General features: G+C 54.5%; 1 protein-coding gene across 13 annotated transcripts in view; it reads right to left on the bottom strand.

Moving 5' to 3' along the window:
• LOC111848705 (nuclear factor 1 B-type) overlaps nt 1-16,985 on the bottom strand; it is a 106,822-nt gene that overhangs the window by 61,222 nt on the left and 28,615 nt on the right. For all 13 annotated transcript variants that reach the window (XM_072697670.1, XM_072697672.1, XM_072697671.1 and 10 more), the window contains exon 2: nt 15,242-15,773. In XM_072697670.1, the coding sequence (XP_072553771.1) occupies nt 15,242-15,773 (532 nt within the window). The remainder of the gene's footprint in view (nt 1-15,241; nt 15,774-16,985) is intronic.

Here is a 16,985-nt window from a genome sequence, read left to right as displayed (position 1 = left end):
TTTTTGATTCAAATATTAAACTCTGGTTTACTCATTCATACAAAAATATTTAGAAAACGCCACAGATACTCGTAATAACTTTTAAGTTGACTGCAAATTTAAAGTAAGTTTTAACGTGATTTTAATCGCGCAATCGATCTCATCATCTGCTCAGTTATTGAGGACACGGCTTGATGGAAAACCTGGATACAGAGTGAGTCACATGGACCTGGACCAGACCAGGACAACAGTGTTAGTTTGTAGCTGTTTGTGTGGACTGGTCGTGTGAAAATGACAAGCACATTAAAGTGATTCTCCTGGCTTTTCCACAGCTGTGCTATTATCACTCTAGCAGAAAAAAACGCACCAACAAGCTAGCTGCTGAACTTTAATGTGGGGCAAAGCCATATGCTTGTTATCCATCAGCATTACTGCGCTGCTGGAATGTCACTAGTTGGACTCCTAAGCCATGCACCGTGTTATTTTAAGACAGCGAGTCAATTAAAAGGTATTTAAATCTGCTTTTTATGTGTCGCTCCCAATGTAAACAACACCCCCGGCTCTTCGGTGTGTGCAGGGCACGCCAAAGCCTATGCAGACGTGGCAGCCCCGGCGGGAGAACGGCCCCGGCGGGAGAACGGCCCCGGCGGGAGAACGGCCCCGGCGGGAGAACGGCCCCGGCGGGAGAACGGCCCAGTCCAGGCCGCGCGCAGACGCCAGTCATTCAGCACAGCCTCTGCTCCTGCGCTTTATTTGCTGTGCACGTTCCCTCAGCCAGCCAGGCGTGTTGGACTTTAGCGGTTATGGCTGGTGTTTAACTGAACGGCAAACACAGCGCCTGCCGACAGACGGGGGGGAGGGTCCACGCTGTAAGAGCACAGGACCGCGTTAGCTACTACGCAGGAGTGCGTTAGCTACTACGCAGGAGTATAACTCCCACACAAGAGTGCATTAGCTACTACGCAGGAGTATAGCTCCCACAAAGGAGTGCGTTAGCTACTACGCAGGAGTATAGCTCCCACACAGGAGTGCGTTAGCTACTACGCAAGAGAATAGCTCCCACACAGGAGTGCATTAGCTACTACGCAGGAGTATAGCTCCCACACAGGAGTGCGTTAGCTACTACGCAGGAGTATAACTCCCACACAGGAGTGCGTTAGCTACTACGCAGGAGTATAGCTCCCACACAGGAGTGCATTAGCTACTACACAGGAGTGCGTTAGCTCCTATACAGGAGTGCATTAGGTCCCATACGCTTACTTACCTGGCAGGCACTAGGGGCCCAGTAGGCGAGAGTACAGAATGGGGCAGGATCTCACATCCCTCTACCACCCCCCACCCCACCCCCCCCCCCCCCATTTAGCCCTGGCTTCCTGGTCCTTGGAATGCACTCTTAGGAAATGCTAGCATTCCTGCTTCCTGGAAACCTAGCAGTGCAGGAAAAGGACACATGCCCCTCATCCCCCCTGCCCCCCCCCCCCCACCTCCAACCCTTCCTCTGCCATCTCGCCATACAGTGAAAAACTCAGCTGAATCTGCTAAATGACCCCCCCCCCCCTAAACCCCTGCCTCATGTTTGTCCTTGACACCCAAGTGCTGGGACGGGGGGGGGGGGGGGGCTGGTGCAACCCTGCATAGTGACAGAAGGACACAGAGGCCTGACTGAACCTCTGAAGTTAAAGGGGCAGCGTGAGGTTCCCCTGTGAGCCCGTGGTGCTGCATGCGCTGGAGACGTGGAATCTGACACCGCCCAGATCTGTTGTTTATACCAGTTTCGGCCAGCGACACCATCGCCTCAGCTGGGGGGCTACAGAGTATGGAGTAACATCCTCTAAATGACAGTGAAATATGTATGTTTACCCTTTTTTATGGACATTGTACACTAAATTATGCCTTTGGGGGCTGCATTACATTGTTAACTTTGAAGGAAAACGATACAGTGGCGTTTAAAGAAAGAACACACACAAAAACCGTACTCCAGTAAAATACGTCAAAGGTACAAACTCCTCGCTGTTAATTGTTAAACTGCAAAATAAATATATCTCATCCATTTCAGTTAACCTATCTCCAGATTTCACTTCCTGTAACCCCGCTGAGTTACTAGCTGGAGGAGGAGGGAAGCTGAAAAGCCAGAGTTCATCACAGTTGGGAAAACTCACTCCTTCATTCGCAGACGCGTCGAGCAGAAAGTGCACTGTGAGGGCGTTAAGCATGAGGAGGGCGAGCTTTCTCGGCGTAGGGGGCTGCAGGAGCTTCTGACCGTCGCCCACCTGCACCATTATGGTCCAGTCCTTCACAGTCTGGTCATTCTCCTGAGTGGCAGTAATTAGGGCTTTGCAGGGTTTACCGCGGTTCAGTCATGTTGCTTTAAATAATATTTACCGTAGCCTTGAATTTCTTATCTTAATATAAAAAAAAACATTCTGGATACTCCAAAGTACAAAGACATGTTTTCTTTCCAACAGATAAGAGGGTTAGAAGCCCAGAGAGATTGCATTTAAAGCGGTGCCGTGTTCTGAGCTCACATACGGCCCGGGTCTACAAACGGCGGGCGACTTTCGGAATGGACGATAACGTCAGAGTCGAGAGGCTCTTTGCTCTGCGGCGCACATGTGAACCAAGACAAACAGCCGGGGAAACCTGCGTTCTCTCCGTCCGCACAGCGCCAGCTCCGAGGTAATCAGCCATACGTCAAGGCCCGGTATCATTTAAGACCTGTCATAAACACAGTTGCTAGGCTAAACAGTTTTAGGGCCGCTATGAATCAAAGTACAGATAAAACGTAAAGCAGTGTTTACTCGAAATACAAACGGAGAGGAGTGGAGTGCAGGAAACGAGTTACAGAGCCGCATCTGGGATCATCATCCTGCCCTGAACCGGCCTTCAGAGCTGCCTTTAAATTCTGGTGGGGGGGGGGGGGTTTCCTCCACCATGTCTGTGTCTTTCTGGAATGTCCCGATGACGCAATGACTGTCACACCCTCAACCCCCTCCCCCCACCCTCGAGGTATATTCTCATGGCTTCCAGATCTTTCCAGATAAGATTCGACACCAAGTCAAGGACATACGTTCATAAAACATCTCATTCTTTTCCATTGGCCTCAATCTCGCCTTAAACTCCATTATCCATGGATCCATCCATAGAGTTGATGAATGACAGAAATCTAAAATCCTTCACTGACCTTCACTGATTTTGGATGGAACTAATTCCTAGGACTAGCTGGGGTTGGAGAGCACGTGCCAGTAGTTCACCTTCTCCAGGCACTGTGAGGGACTCACCAGGGACCATGGAGATACTCCAATGAAACCTACGGCAGTGTGTCTTGGTGCAGTCCTCTGTGTAGGAATGGACAGAACTCTCCAGAAGAGAACTGAGGCACTGCAGCGGGGTGGGAACACAATGGACTCCATGATGGGCCAATGATCATCCTGCCCTCCCTGCCCAAGTTACATAAATGCAAACTGTCTCCAGAATAAGCTCTTATGGAAACAAAGTGCGCACTTTTAATAAGGAACCACCTGGTCTCAGCCAAGCCTCCCCCCAGTCATTGTAGCACACAAAACAAAGGAAGGACAACAGTTTAGAAGGAGATCCGGTGCCACATTCCTCAGATCCAGGTGATACCCACAGGGTCAAAGGAACAAGTCCAAGTTTGCAGAGAGCTGCAGGCCAGTCGCACAGGTGGGGCTCCGTCCTCCCTGGGGCAGCGAGAGAGCGAAGCCCTTTCTCTTCCCGAAGCATCCTTTTCTCCATCCTTTGCAGTGTTTAACCCCAGTTTGATTCTCTGCACATGTCTGAATGGGCTGCGGTTTCTCACACAGAAAGGGCTTGTGCAGCCGCCAGGAAGGGCTGTCTCATCCGCCCTGCCGTCACACTTCACCAGAGGATTAGGTTGCCTGTGGCTCTCCGGTGTAGGGGCCCAGAGTCCAGGGTGACACAGGGAGGACCAATTGCGTTTGAGCTCCAGGCAACACAATCAATCACGTTTGAGCTCCGGGCAACACGACCAATTGAGTTTGAGCACCAAGCTAATTGACCAATCGCATTTGAGCTCCATGCAACACGACCAATTGAGAGCTTGAGCTCCAAGCAAACTGACCAATCGCATTTGAGCACCAGGCAATGTGACCAATCACGTTTGACCTCCAGGCAACGCAACCAATTGTATTTGAGCTCCAGTCATAACCCCAGTGTGCACGGGGCACTGAGTACTGCATGCACGCTCCAAATCTAGTTTGTCGGGATGCCGGGAAGTCGGCTGCCTTCAGAAAGGGTGGGTGTGGCACACGGTTTACGGGGCAAAACTATGAAAAGGCCTGGGCGAGTCGCTGCAGCACCATTTAACGTCACCACAGCCAGTGCCGGGCTGAACTGGGGTCAGTGGCCAAACCGCCGCTGAGGGGGCGGACAAGCTAAAACGCAGCCGCTGTCTGTCGCGTGGCAGACCTTGTAGGGGGGTGGGGGCAGGACCGAGCCTAGCGTGTCCGGGAGGCTGTCGTAAATCACAGGCCCGGCCCAGCCCGTGCTAAAGGCTAAAATAAGCAAGCAGGCAGTTTCGGGGGGAGGGGATTGGGGGATTGAATTTCAAAAAAATAAATAAAAAGTAAAAGTCTGTCATCAGCTTCCGCCTGCTTTGAGTTCTGCAGAAGTGGACTTAGATCCCGTCAGTGTCCTTGAGATTAACGTTAACAGAGACAAAGTGAGAGTCTACAAAGACCTGAAGTCTCAGGTCATGTGACCCCGGGAAAGTTGGTGTTTCCCCCCGCCCACTCGTCGCACAAGCAGCCTGTGTATTGGCTGACGATCACCGGTAAGAAGCTGTGCTTAATTATTTTTGGATGTGGGGACAGGGTAAAAAAAACAACAACAACAGCGGTTTCACATTTGTACTAGTTGGCTCTTCCGCTCAGCCCTCTGCCAGGGCACTCCGAACCAAACAGGGTGTTTTCTGAATCAATAAGGGGCGGGGGGGTTGGGGGCATTGAAAGGATGTTTAGACACACCCCTGGGTCCCCCGCCAGATCCTGAGCTTCTGCTTGCGGCTTCGCCGGATTAACCAGATGCACAAAGCGCTGTCTTTCTAGCGGGACGGAGGCGTGGACCCAGCATCTCTTAAAAAAAAAAAAAACAAACTCACGCCGCGGCGAGACGCAGCGAAGGCTGGGAAGCAAAACAAACTGCTCCCGCGGCTGCTGCGCTCTTGCCCGCGCCGCCGCTGCGGTGAGCGGACCGGGTCGGCGGTGCGCAGGGCCTGTACTTGTAATTTGAGGCTGACGTGGAGCGCAGGCACTTGGGTGTCATGGCGGCGATGGGTGTAACGCCAGACGGGGGTCTCTCCTCATCCAGCAGACGGGGATGCTGCCTCCCCCCCCCCCGACAAAGCCCACATCTGCGCCAGAGCTGAGCCCCGTATTCAAATGAGGCCCTCGCAAGGAGAGGCTCCTATCTTCCGCTCCAGCTGTTTGGAATACTGTGCACCCAGCAGTCGATCATCAGTGGGACCCGCTGGGACCGTGTCACTGACAGGCTGCTTCCGCGGGCCGGCCGGGCCGCTCTGTCAGCACAGACAGCTGCGTGTGTGCATGCGGCGTGTGTGCATGCGTGACCGGACCTCGAACATGGGTCCCTCACGTGACAGAATGAAATGGAAAAAAGACAGGGACCTCCGGTGGAAGACAAACACACACATCCAACTCCGGAAGTCCCAAGCAGGCAGGGGCGGGACGTCGCCGGCGCAGCACCCGCCCCAGGGAGGCCAAAGATGGGGGGGGGGGGGGGGGGGGGTTGGGGCCCCCACAGTGGCCCACTGTTAATCGGGCACCATGTGTGAAAGATACGCAGAGATTAGTTTGTACAGCTGCTGCCATTTGTCATAACTGCCCTTAACAAGACACACATGGCACCGTGGGCTGCTGGCAGAGACAGAGACTGAGACTGAGACAGAGACTGAGACAGAGACTGAGACAGAGACAGAGACAGAGACAGAGACAGAGACAGAGACAGAGACTGAGGATGCGGTCCCGGTGGCGACAGTGGGTCCGGGCCGAAGGTTACCACCTCTAAAATCGTACAGGTAGAGTCCCCCCCCCGACCGCCTCGCTCAAGCAAGCCACGGAAAATGTAGACCCGCTCCGCCCCCCGCGCCGAGACCCACCCAGCCGGCGGCGGCCGCTGATCCGACAGATGACGCGAGCTCGGCGCGGCGCTTATCGCGCGGTGGCACTGCAGCGGATTAGCCGGGCCAGATCAAACAGCGAACGAAGCTGGGGGGAGGCAGACGAGCGAAGTCGAGGGCGTGCCGGGAGAGCACTGGCAGCATGAGGCCGCGCTCTGCGGGCCTGATCCCACTGCAGGCCTGCCTGGCTGATAAGGCCTGCTGCCCTGGGCCCGGCCTGGCCCACCCCGTGCTCCATCTCAGCCCCTGACCCCCCCCCCCCCCAATTACAGCTAAACGCATTAATACTCCGCAGTGCCTCAGCCTGATAATAGCTAATCTTCCCTGGTTCTTCCGCCTGCACCAGATCCCAATCTGGAGAGGGGTATTTTTTCACCCCCGGAGGGACCGGAAAACAAGGATGACCCCCTCCCCCCCATCCCCACCGATACAAACACACCAACACACCGACACTGCTTCTGTGCCCATTCGTACGGGAGGAGAACGATAGCGGACCATTCTGCAGACTTTGATCTGCCTTAGAGGCTCCTGCAGGTGCACAGTCGCACACCCACACTTTCCCTCTCTCTCTCTCGCTCACTCCCTCGCCCAGAGATCTAACTCAGGATATGACACATTTGGCCCAAACACTAGGCAACATTTTTGTGCTGAAATTCGAGACAAGGTTTAAGTATCAGCCTAAGAGAACATTAGTGAATCTACCCATCATAACCCTCCAGGCTGTGCAGATATTCGGAAAAAAACACCAGTATGATATATTTTATTTGCGGTGGGACACGTATCCTCATTTGACTTAAAGCACATTAAAACTTCTGATGCTCGCAGTCCACAACTGTTTCATTTCTGCTTAATCTCTGACCTGGAATCAGAGATGCAATCTTTAACACGGGGTAGGGAACCTGATCCACGGAGAGCCGTTTTGGGTGCGGGTCTCCTCAATCAGCCAATAATAAAGCAGTGGTTCTTAACTCCAGTCCTGAAGACCCACTGTTATTGGCTGATTGAGAGGTCACCCCAAAAACCTGCACCCACACCGGCCCTCCGTGGATCAGGTTCCCTACTCCTGCTTTAACCAATCAGATGAACGAAACGGTACTTTTCTGTTCACTTGATTTTTTTGGTTTGTTTGTTGCTCAAAACTCTTTCCTTCTGTCCAAGAGGAAGACTATGGGGTCCAGCGATGAAGCCGTTGACTTGGACTGTAACCCCCTCCCTCATCCTCAGAGACGCCTTGACGTCATTTCTGCGTGGCAGGGGTGCATATGCGGGGGTCAGCGAACCTTATCGCCGCACTCGCGGCACACACTGGATTGGAGGTCTGTGGCCTGAACGCAGCACTCAGGATTTTCAAGTCTGTGACCGTGTTTGCACACCCTGAGCGTGAAAAGACCAGCCTGGAGGCCAGACTACGTGCAGACAGCTTTAAAGAGCTGACGGGTCTGTCCGCTGCCTGCCGCTGGCCAAAGCGTACTCTCTGCCCCTTCACCACCCTCCGGCTCAGGAGGGGGGGCGAAACCTAAATGACAAACACTCTCTGGTGGCATGGCGGCATGGCACCATGCACCGGAATTTGAACCTTATGAAAATACACTGACTTCAGGGTCTAGATATATGGAAAGGTCAAAATTAATCAGCCTAATTGTGGGGGGGGGCCCGAGGTGGACCTGAAGTGGCCAGGGGTGGGCCTCGAGGCAGCACACCAGGACTGGGCCGTAGGCCGGTCTCACAAAGCCTGCATGGGCTCAGGGAACAAGGGTGGGGGGTGGGTGGGGGGGCACGGCAGGGGGCACCCTGAGAAGGGCGGGACTCATTAACACACAGCCCCCCCCCTTTCATTAACTGGAGGCCCCCGATGCCGAGGCCTAGTCTTTAATCACATCTTCATTGTTCCAGATTTGAGCTTCTTCCAAAACGCTCCGAGCGCATGCCCAGAGAGGGCTCCTCTAGAAATCCCCCCCCCCCCCCCCACCCCCCTGGATGGCCCCCCGCTAAGAGCCAGCGCTGACCGACTGCCCCCGGACCTCGGCGCAGGTGAAACGCACTGAGGGAAGCAGATTGCGTCCCATGGCACCCTAGGGTTTGGGGGGTGGGTACAGCGACAGGCCCAGATGGGGGGCTCTTTCTTCCCTCCAGCTACCTGCACTAGAAGATCCTCTGTAACGCCACACCCCCACCCTCAGCGAGACGGGGGGTCCCTATGGGAACAGTGCAGACAAAGACCCAGGGGATGGTAGCAGAGCTCCACTCACTCACAACCCCCATCGCCATACGGCATCCCCACATGTCAGGACTGTTTTTCTGGACTGTATGGAGCTGGTGTGAAAACAGAAAAGGCCCATCACTGGGGGAGTACACAGCGATCGGCCAGGAGTGTTTCGACATCTGTCTTCTCTCTGCTCACTGACAGCCTGCTTTCCGCTTCGGGGTTCACGCGTCACAGGACGGCTCTCGTGCCCGCCGTCACGTGACGCGTGCGGGCAACCAGCTTCTGGCGACTCTGCTCCCAGTGCCCTGACAGGACAGAGCCAGCCACTGGAAAGGGGGATTAACCAATCAGACGCTGCCCCCATTTTGCAGGCCTGGTTTTTGAAGCTGCGGGGTTGTGTTCACCAGTCTGAACTAAGCATTACGCTCTCCAACCAGCCATGCAGGCAGACAGGGTGCGCTACAGAACGAGAGGGGTGGTGGTGCGAGGGTGGGGCTTCAATCAGGAGGGAGTGGTGACAGACTACACAGAAGGACCCCTCCCCCCAGAATTACTGCGCACACCCCTCCTACCTGCGAGTGTCCATCTGTCCTCCAGACCCTGTGATTCCCACACACCATCTAAGCGACTAAGCCCCTCCTCCCAACCTGCCTCATCACCATCTTGTTCTTTAGGGGTGGGGCCAGCACACCCCCCCCCCCCCCACCAAAGTGGAAGCCCATAACCTTCAGTCTGTTACCCCACCGCTGCAGACCCAGCCTCCTTGCACACACGGCACAGACGTTCTCAAGAAGCCCGTGACCCAAACACACACAGAGTTCATCACCCCCCCCCCACCACCCCCCCCCCCCCCCAGCGTCTCCGCGTTTCCCACCCTATTAACTCATTACCATGGTTAGCAACACCGTGAACAAAAGACGAGAAGGTCATTACTCTCGTCCAGCCATCTACCCTGCCGAGAATAAAAGCCGCAGTCGGGGGGCGGGGGGGGGGTTCCACCAAAGAAAGTCACGGTCTCCCTGGCAACAATGCCAATTGTCATGTCCCCCGCTCGGCAGCCATTCATGTGGCCGGCCCGATGAGGGATGTCCCTGCCTCTCTTCCCAGACAGAGGAATCCTTGCCTTCCCTCTTCCGCAAGTGAGGCCTCATCTGGCCAGACTCCGTTGCTGCAGCTGGTCGACCGAGCACCTTGTGACAGGGACTCCCCGCCCAGGGGGGGGGGGGTGGGGGGTGCGGCCGTCGCGCCTCCAGTCCCAGGTAGGGGGTACATGAGGAGACCACAAACTTACCAACAGGCGACCCTTCAGTAATTCCCCTTAAGTCATTCCCAAGCCAACAGATGTAATTTGGAAATTAGTCAGACCTTTCCAAGCTTATAAGCACTCAAATCACCCAGATACTGACTCATCCGTTTACGGATGTCAATGCCGTGGTCGTGGCTAGGCTGACTACCCCGAGAACACTCTACCATTTTTCTAAGAAAAATCTTCCGTCTCAGAAGGCGACACAGAGCCAAGAGCCAAGAGAAGAAGCCTCTTGAAGTCCCACGGCCTCCACCCCACGCCGTGATCACGTATCCATGACGACTAATGTACATACGCCAGTGAACGGCGCAACGAGGTCGGGCGTCTGCTGAAGCCGCGAGGCGTCTGCCCCAGGCCGGGCGCTCTGCAGATCGCATGCGGGTCATGTGTGTGTAAATTGCGACATTTTCTGGTTCCACGAGAGTGATGCGAGCGTGGACATGCGTGCGTCCGTGCTAGGAAGGCTTCTAGGGGGCACTACAGGGCTTCATCTGGGGATGGGGAGAGGTGCAACGAGGAGGGGAAAAAAAATCAATAAAGTGGGCAGAAGTAGTGGGGGGGGGGGGGGCGTCACTAGGCAGCCTTAAATGGATTAGCTGGGGGGAGCAGTGCGTTCGATAGGTCACCTCTCAGTATGCGTCGGCCACCACGGGGGCCAGCATACTAATCAGGCCACCCGAAAGTCGCAGTGACGCAGGGACCGGAGCGGCCGCAGCACGGGACTGCAGGGCAGAGCGGCGGGCGAATGGCTCTCGGCCTCGGCCAGCGAGGCGTGCCTCCTCACATCTGCCACGTTCCCCGCACCTGCTCCCGGCCGGAGGGGCCGCATTCCCGCGAGGCCCCCGGCATCCGGAGGAGCTGAGCCGGACGACCCCGAGGGGTGGAGGGTGCGGGGGCAGCTCGCAGGCGACTGCGATACACACACACAAGTGCAAATGTGTGCGGGACTGACAACCCATGGCACAGGGGTCTGTTCCTACCCCCTGACTTTGTCAGCAGCCCCAGCACCAGCCCCACCCCCTCCCAGGGGACACCTGGGAGCAGCCAGGCTGGGGTTACTTCTCACGACCGGGGTCACTCCGGTCCTGACCACGGAGGCAGAAGACCGGGTCAAATCGGCAGAGCATTAAACACTGGAGGGGTCAAGTGCCCGACAGCGACCCCTCCGAACCCGCTGACCTCAGCAGCTGGGGGTCAGGGGCCCCCTCGCGTGTCCCGCCAGTCGGGTCAAATGGCTCCCACCCCCATCCGCCCCCCACATGCCGCCGCATTTGTTTTCACAGATCGGTTTTGGTCAATTACACTTCACAGGACACAGACCGCGTCGCTTTGCAAAGGTTCTGACACTGGGGTCAGGAGTAGAGGCCGGCCTCGTAAAACAAGGATCCTAACATGGCGGAACAAATTAGGGGCAATTCAGCCGACGCCGGGACCTGTCAGGCCGCTGAAATACTGTCTGCAGCCCCTGACACGTGCAAAAAGGTAAACGAAGGTAGCCCCGCCTCACTCTGTCTCTCTGATCCTTTACTAATCATTTCAGGATGATCGGGTCATAAGGTCATGGAGCACAAAGCACCACAGCGCTGCTGAAATGCTGCCCTTCCACAAAGAGCGCCACACAAACCCTGCGAAACGTACAAAAAAAAAAAAAACAATTACGTAAAACACCACCACAGTTGGGCCGTAGACATAGAGATGTGATCTCATCCCCTTTGTAACTTACAAAAACATTTTGTAAACATTACGTTTTAAATTGGGACATAATAGTGGCCAGACTTTTGAAACAAACATCAAATCTGACTTTTATAAATATTTACCTTACTCATAAATCAACACTAAATTCATACAGAATAGTCGGAATTTTTGTGCTTTCTTGGTTTATTTTATTTTAACAACAAAGTCAGTCATGTCAAATTATAAATCAAACATCACTAAAGGTCATGCAGAGAAACACACTCCAGAATGTAATTTGGACTAATAGATGGACGGAAACCCATAAACAAAATGTGGAATTGAGAAACACAGATGTGTCCTATTTGTTTGTATTTTTCTTTTGCATTACATGGGCATTTTTCTTTCGTCATGCTACACTTAAGCTCTGTCATGCCGGAGCCAACCGCGAGCGGGAACAGGACCCAGCCTTGGTGTGGCATTACCACACGGGAATTAAAACACGCGGATCGTTCCGGACGTGCAAGGAAGGCGCTGGGAGTGAGGCGACGGGAGCGGATTTCCTTCGGTGGGCACGCCGCTGTAGCGGAGCAGCACACAGGCTGGCAGTGCCAAACGACGGCTTTGTTTGTTTATTTCCAGGACTCGACAGCCATTGGCCACGACGTTGACTGGTTACGAAACAAACCTGAGCAGTACTGACGTGCTTCTTTCTGCAGGCCCTGACTTGACTCGTTCGATCCCTGCGAACGTTTCCTGAAACGGCGAAGGTGACTGGTGGGCTTCTAGCGGCCCGAATAGGGAGGAGAACCAGGACGCGGTGCTGATGGGCCGACGCCAAAAGGCCTCTGTTCACGGGCCAGCCAGAGATCACCTTAAGGAAAAACGGGACGCACCTCCTGCAGCTGAAGGTGGAGGGGTTACACTGGCAAGGTGGAGGGGCCTGCTTCCTCGGCCCCTGCCGCTTGCGCCTGCCCACTGGGAGTCGCCCTGGCGACGGCTGCCGCATGATGCTCGCTCTTAGGAACCGAGGCACGAGGAGCAGTGAGAGAAGAGCGGGCTCTGCCAAGGACCACCAGAGAGGGGGGCGGGAGCTTCAGAGCTGCCTCTAAATCTCTGCACCCCCTCCTCGCCCACCCAGCAGCACCTCCCCCAGCCCTGGCAGGGATTCATCTGGGCGGGCACATGGGTGCCCCGGCGCAGCCCCGCCCAGAGCAAGGGCACACGCCCCACCCCCACCCAGCATCCCCCCCCGCCAGGACGCGCTCCTCATAGGACCGGGTCTTTATGGTCACGCCGAGGTCAAGCGGTGTGGTTTTCCCAGGCATGGGTCACGGTTAAATATGGAGCGAGGCGACGTCAATCAGCACCTCGAGTGACCGCGAGGCGAAGGGTTCGACTGCATCGCGCCACTAAAGGAACCAGAGCGGCCCACACGGACGCTCCCCGTCCCTTCATTTCCAGTTTGGCGTGTGCGCGCGGTGCGCGTGAGCGTACTCGCACCCGTCCGCTACGTCCTGCGGCTGCGGCAGAACAAAAGCATGGCCGTCGGGAAACTTCCCGGTGTGCCCACCGCATTGCGGATGCCAACCGACGAATCAAAGGCGCGCTGCAAGCAGACAAAGAGGGTCCGATGCCAACCTCCGCGCCGCTAACAACCATCACTGGCATCAGCCGGTTTCCCTGCCTCCCTTCTTGGCACCAGGCTAAGAAAATGGCGCCACTCCACCCGAGCGGACAATGTGCCGCCATTGTCTGCCATGGGCACCGCTGACTGAATGCTAAACACTTGTTTCCCACCAAGCCCCCAAAACCCCCCCCCCCCCAAAAAAAACCCTTATTTTCTCCCCTTTTTTTTCACTTGTCGGTTTGCTTTCTCGGCTTCGCCAGCCCGCGGCAGCATCCGCGCCCGGCTAACTGCACCGTCGAAAAAGCAGAAAAACGTGCATCCGTGCCCCCTCCCCCGCCCCCCAACTTTAGACCAGAGCCTGGCCAAAGTCTGCAAGATATGTCCAAGACAATGAATATCCAGCCTGACACTTGGCTGCACCGTCGCAACACATGCAATTAATTTTATGGGGAGGAGGGGCGGCGGTGGAGTGGGCCATCGCCGTTTTTAATTTTGATACACTGTTTATTTGCTTTTTTAATCAGAAAAGTTCGCCGGAGAAATTAGCAAAAAGCCAAGCCGTGCCCGCAGAGTCCAGACGGGAGTCCGTGTGGGGCTCGGTGCCCTGCGCCAGGCTGCGCCTCTCTCTCTCCCTCGCATGTTTTCATGCGACCCGCCGCCGGGACTCTTTTTTTCGGGGCTGCGGCATTATCTTTCGCCTTTTTTAAAAACGGGTCCATGAGGGGCCGGAAGCTGCGCCGGTGCCAGCGGGGAGATCAGGCCGCATTAAGCGGACTTAAAGCCTAGACGGGGGCGCTGACCAGCCAGCCGCTGGCACCCGACAAAGAGACAAAGGAGGTTCTGATGCCAGCCTCGGTACCAGTGGCAACCATTATCACTGCGTCGCAAACCCTCCTCTGGCTTCCCCTGGCACTTGACGAGCACAAAATGGAGGCTCGCGGTTAGGGGATCAGAGGCTATCTTTGAAAATCGCTTCTGCAATAACTCGCCTGTGCGGGTGCTTTTATTTAGCTAGTTTTCATTAAAGTGCTGAAAAGAGCACGGGGGAGAGCGTGGAAATTAAGCAGGGACACCGCTAACAAATAACCTAATAAGCTAGGAATCATTCGAAAGATATTTTTTAGGCATTAACTGCAATATTCTACAATAGTGCGATTTTAAATAACACACTTGAATGATAAAGTCTAGCCAAGTTACGTAAAGCAAATATTTCACAGTTTTTTGAATGGAAATAAATTGGTCTCCCTGGTAAATGTCTGTTGTGGTGTAACTGACTTTGTTTTTTAATAACTTTACAAACATTTTAGAAGCGGGAGCACCGGCCCAGTTTGGCGATGGTGATTCCTGTAAGCCGCTGGACAGGTGGTGGGGCAGGGCGGGGGGGGGGGGGGGGTACACAGGAAGCCATAACACCGCAGCACGGCGGTTCGATTCCGCCGCCTGATTTAACACCGACTATTCACATGGAGCTCTGTCACTAAACCTCAATTACAGGTCCCGAAATTGCCCATAATTACTACTCCTTCCATAAGTTCTAACCAAATACAAAAAAAAGAGAAATAATTGGCAGAAAGCCACACAGTTCTTATACTCACCTCCACAGGCTTTAAATGATACATTGTCATTCCGGCGTGTGAGTTTTTTTTCACTCATCAACAGTAAAATACATCTCGTTTCCATATAACTTGGCAGCCTTAATCTTTGGATTTTTCTTTTTCTTTTTTTTGCACGTCGGCAAAGGCATTTCCCACACTGCTTTATTTACCTCCCCCATCACCTCAACGGGAAGAGACGAGTCGGCCCCGTCAGTCGCCCTTTTGTATCTGGCGAGAGAATCCATGGCTATGTGGAGGATCTATGTGGAGGACCTATGTGGAGTATCTATGTGTGCGGCGGCCTGGATGAGGCCCCAGATCACGCAACGCCTGGGCAGACTGACGTCCCGAGTGCCGTTCGGCCTGTGGCTGGCTGTCATGTATCTCATACACGTCAGTGGTGTTGAGGCACATATTCTATAGTTCATACCTTCAAGGTGGTATATAAATTTCTGTTCAGAAGTAATGACTGATTAATGTGATGTCGAATATGATACCAATTCATTTCCGGGTAAAAATGTCGACCGTTAGTCATGTGATGGCATTTATAAAACAAACTGCTGCCTAAAACTCCGAATGGGGCATTGGCATCTCGTCAAGAGCGGAGGGCAGGCAGCAGCTGCCTGGCACAAGCCCCGCCCACTCATCCCCCCACCCTTAACCCGCCACGTACACGTACCTGGGTCCTGGACATAGTACGCGAGAAACAGGTCCAGCTCCTTGACCGACACCGTTATGTGATGCGGCTGGACGCAAAGTGCGGGGTTGGTACAGTGGGGCGACTTGACGAGCCGCTCGCCGTCCGTACTTTCCAGAGGGATGCCCTTGAAGAGGATCACCATCACCAGGTCCAGCCGCCACACCTTGTCGGCCTGCCGCAGGCAATCGATCCTGCGGATTTTGCCCTTCTGGTCGGGGTTGGAGAGAACGCAACAGGGGTGCTTCTTCCCCGTGACGCTGAGCACGAAGTCCTCGCGGTACTCCTGCCGGATGTCCTTGCGCAGCTTGGCCAGCAGGCGGGACGCCCACTTCTGCTTGATCTCGGGCTTCTCGCTGAGGAGCTCGTCCTTCACCGCGCGCTCCTCGTCCTTCGACATCCGCTTCTCGTGCTTCTTGAAGTACTTGCGCTTCCGGGCCTGGAGGTTAAACCACGTGTAGGCGATGGCGCGGACGTGTGGAAGGAGGGCCTCGATGAAAGGGTGGAACTCGTCCTGCAGGTGCGAAGGGGGGACGGAGAGAAAAGACGCAGGAACAGTCATGTAACAGAAGTGACCTCCTGGCAATAATTCCTGCCCAATTAGCTCATTCCATTCTTAGCCAAAAGAAAACAGACAGCACTTTATGTGACAAAATACACTGATCTTAAATCATTACAAACAATTTGTGTGGTGTGCATTACAACAAGTAGCAATTTGGTGACTATGACACATTTAAACCACAAAAAAGCCCTTAAACTGGCATCCTCTGTAAACAATCGGCCATTATGTAACCACACCGTGTTTACTGTGCTCTCAAGCCCAGTTTATCTAAAGTTTTACTGGGGGCAGTAAATTAAATATCCATATGCCAAAACAAAACAGCTTGCACTCCCTCTGCAATAATATACCACGTGAAAAGTGGTGGCAAGTGTCTGTGGCTGACAGTGATGCCACGGCCTGGCACGGGCACCACGCACAGGGCAGGCTCCAAAAACGTGCCCACGTCTCCGGGTTTTCGGGGGAGCGCTGCATCCTTACCCACCATCCGCTGGTGGCCCGAAACACACACATGCACATGCACGCGAGCACTCCTCGTGCGACCGCCTTATCGGACCACACTCCACCGCTTGGCAGCTCCACTGACCCGTAAGCGCCGGACCCAAACTGGGCAGGAGGCCCAGTGGCTCAGCCGAAACCAGCAGAAATCCACCCATCCATCAGCCTCGCTCAAAAAAACAAAACAAACATATCTTCCCACAAACAAAAAGTATTAAAAAAAAAGACGTTTATAACACTGAGGGCAGGACTGTAGGAAGGCAGTGAGCTTTTCTCACTGACAAAGAGATTCCGGGCAAAATCTCAAACTGGGATTTCAGGACTCACCAGTACCTGTTCCACCTGCTCGCAAGCCGGGAATTTTTACTCAACTGAACCAGCACGACTCGGCCAAAGCAGAGCAAAACCTGGCAGGCGAGTGGTGCCACTTCATGCCACGGCGGCATGCAGTCACACGACGGTCTTCCAAAGACGCCCGCGGGTTTCAGAGACCACACGCCACACTGTTACCATACACAGGCCACCAAATGGTACCTGGTCCTGCTCAACTTCAGCTGTCGGCAAACACGCTCCTTCCAAGTTTATCTTTGACCGCGACGGTCTGATTTTTACCCCGCGCACCCATGCAGCATGCAGGCCGATTAAGCATCAAGTTACAGCTGCAAAATG

Source organism: Paramormyrops kingsleyae, chromosome 12, assembly GCF_048594095.1.
Source record: "Paramormyrops kingsleyae isolate MSU_618 chromosome 12, PKINGS_0.4, whole genome shotgun sequence".
Taxonomy (NCBI): Eukaryota; Metazoa; Chordata; class Actinopteri; order Osteoglossiformes; family Mormyridae; genus Paramormyrops; species Paramormyrops kingsleyae.
The sequence above is the reverse complement of the archived record's forward strand: the minus strand, read 5'-3'. Positions and strand labels throughout refer to the sequence as shown.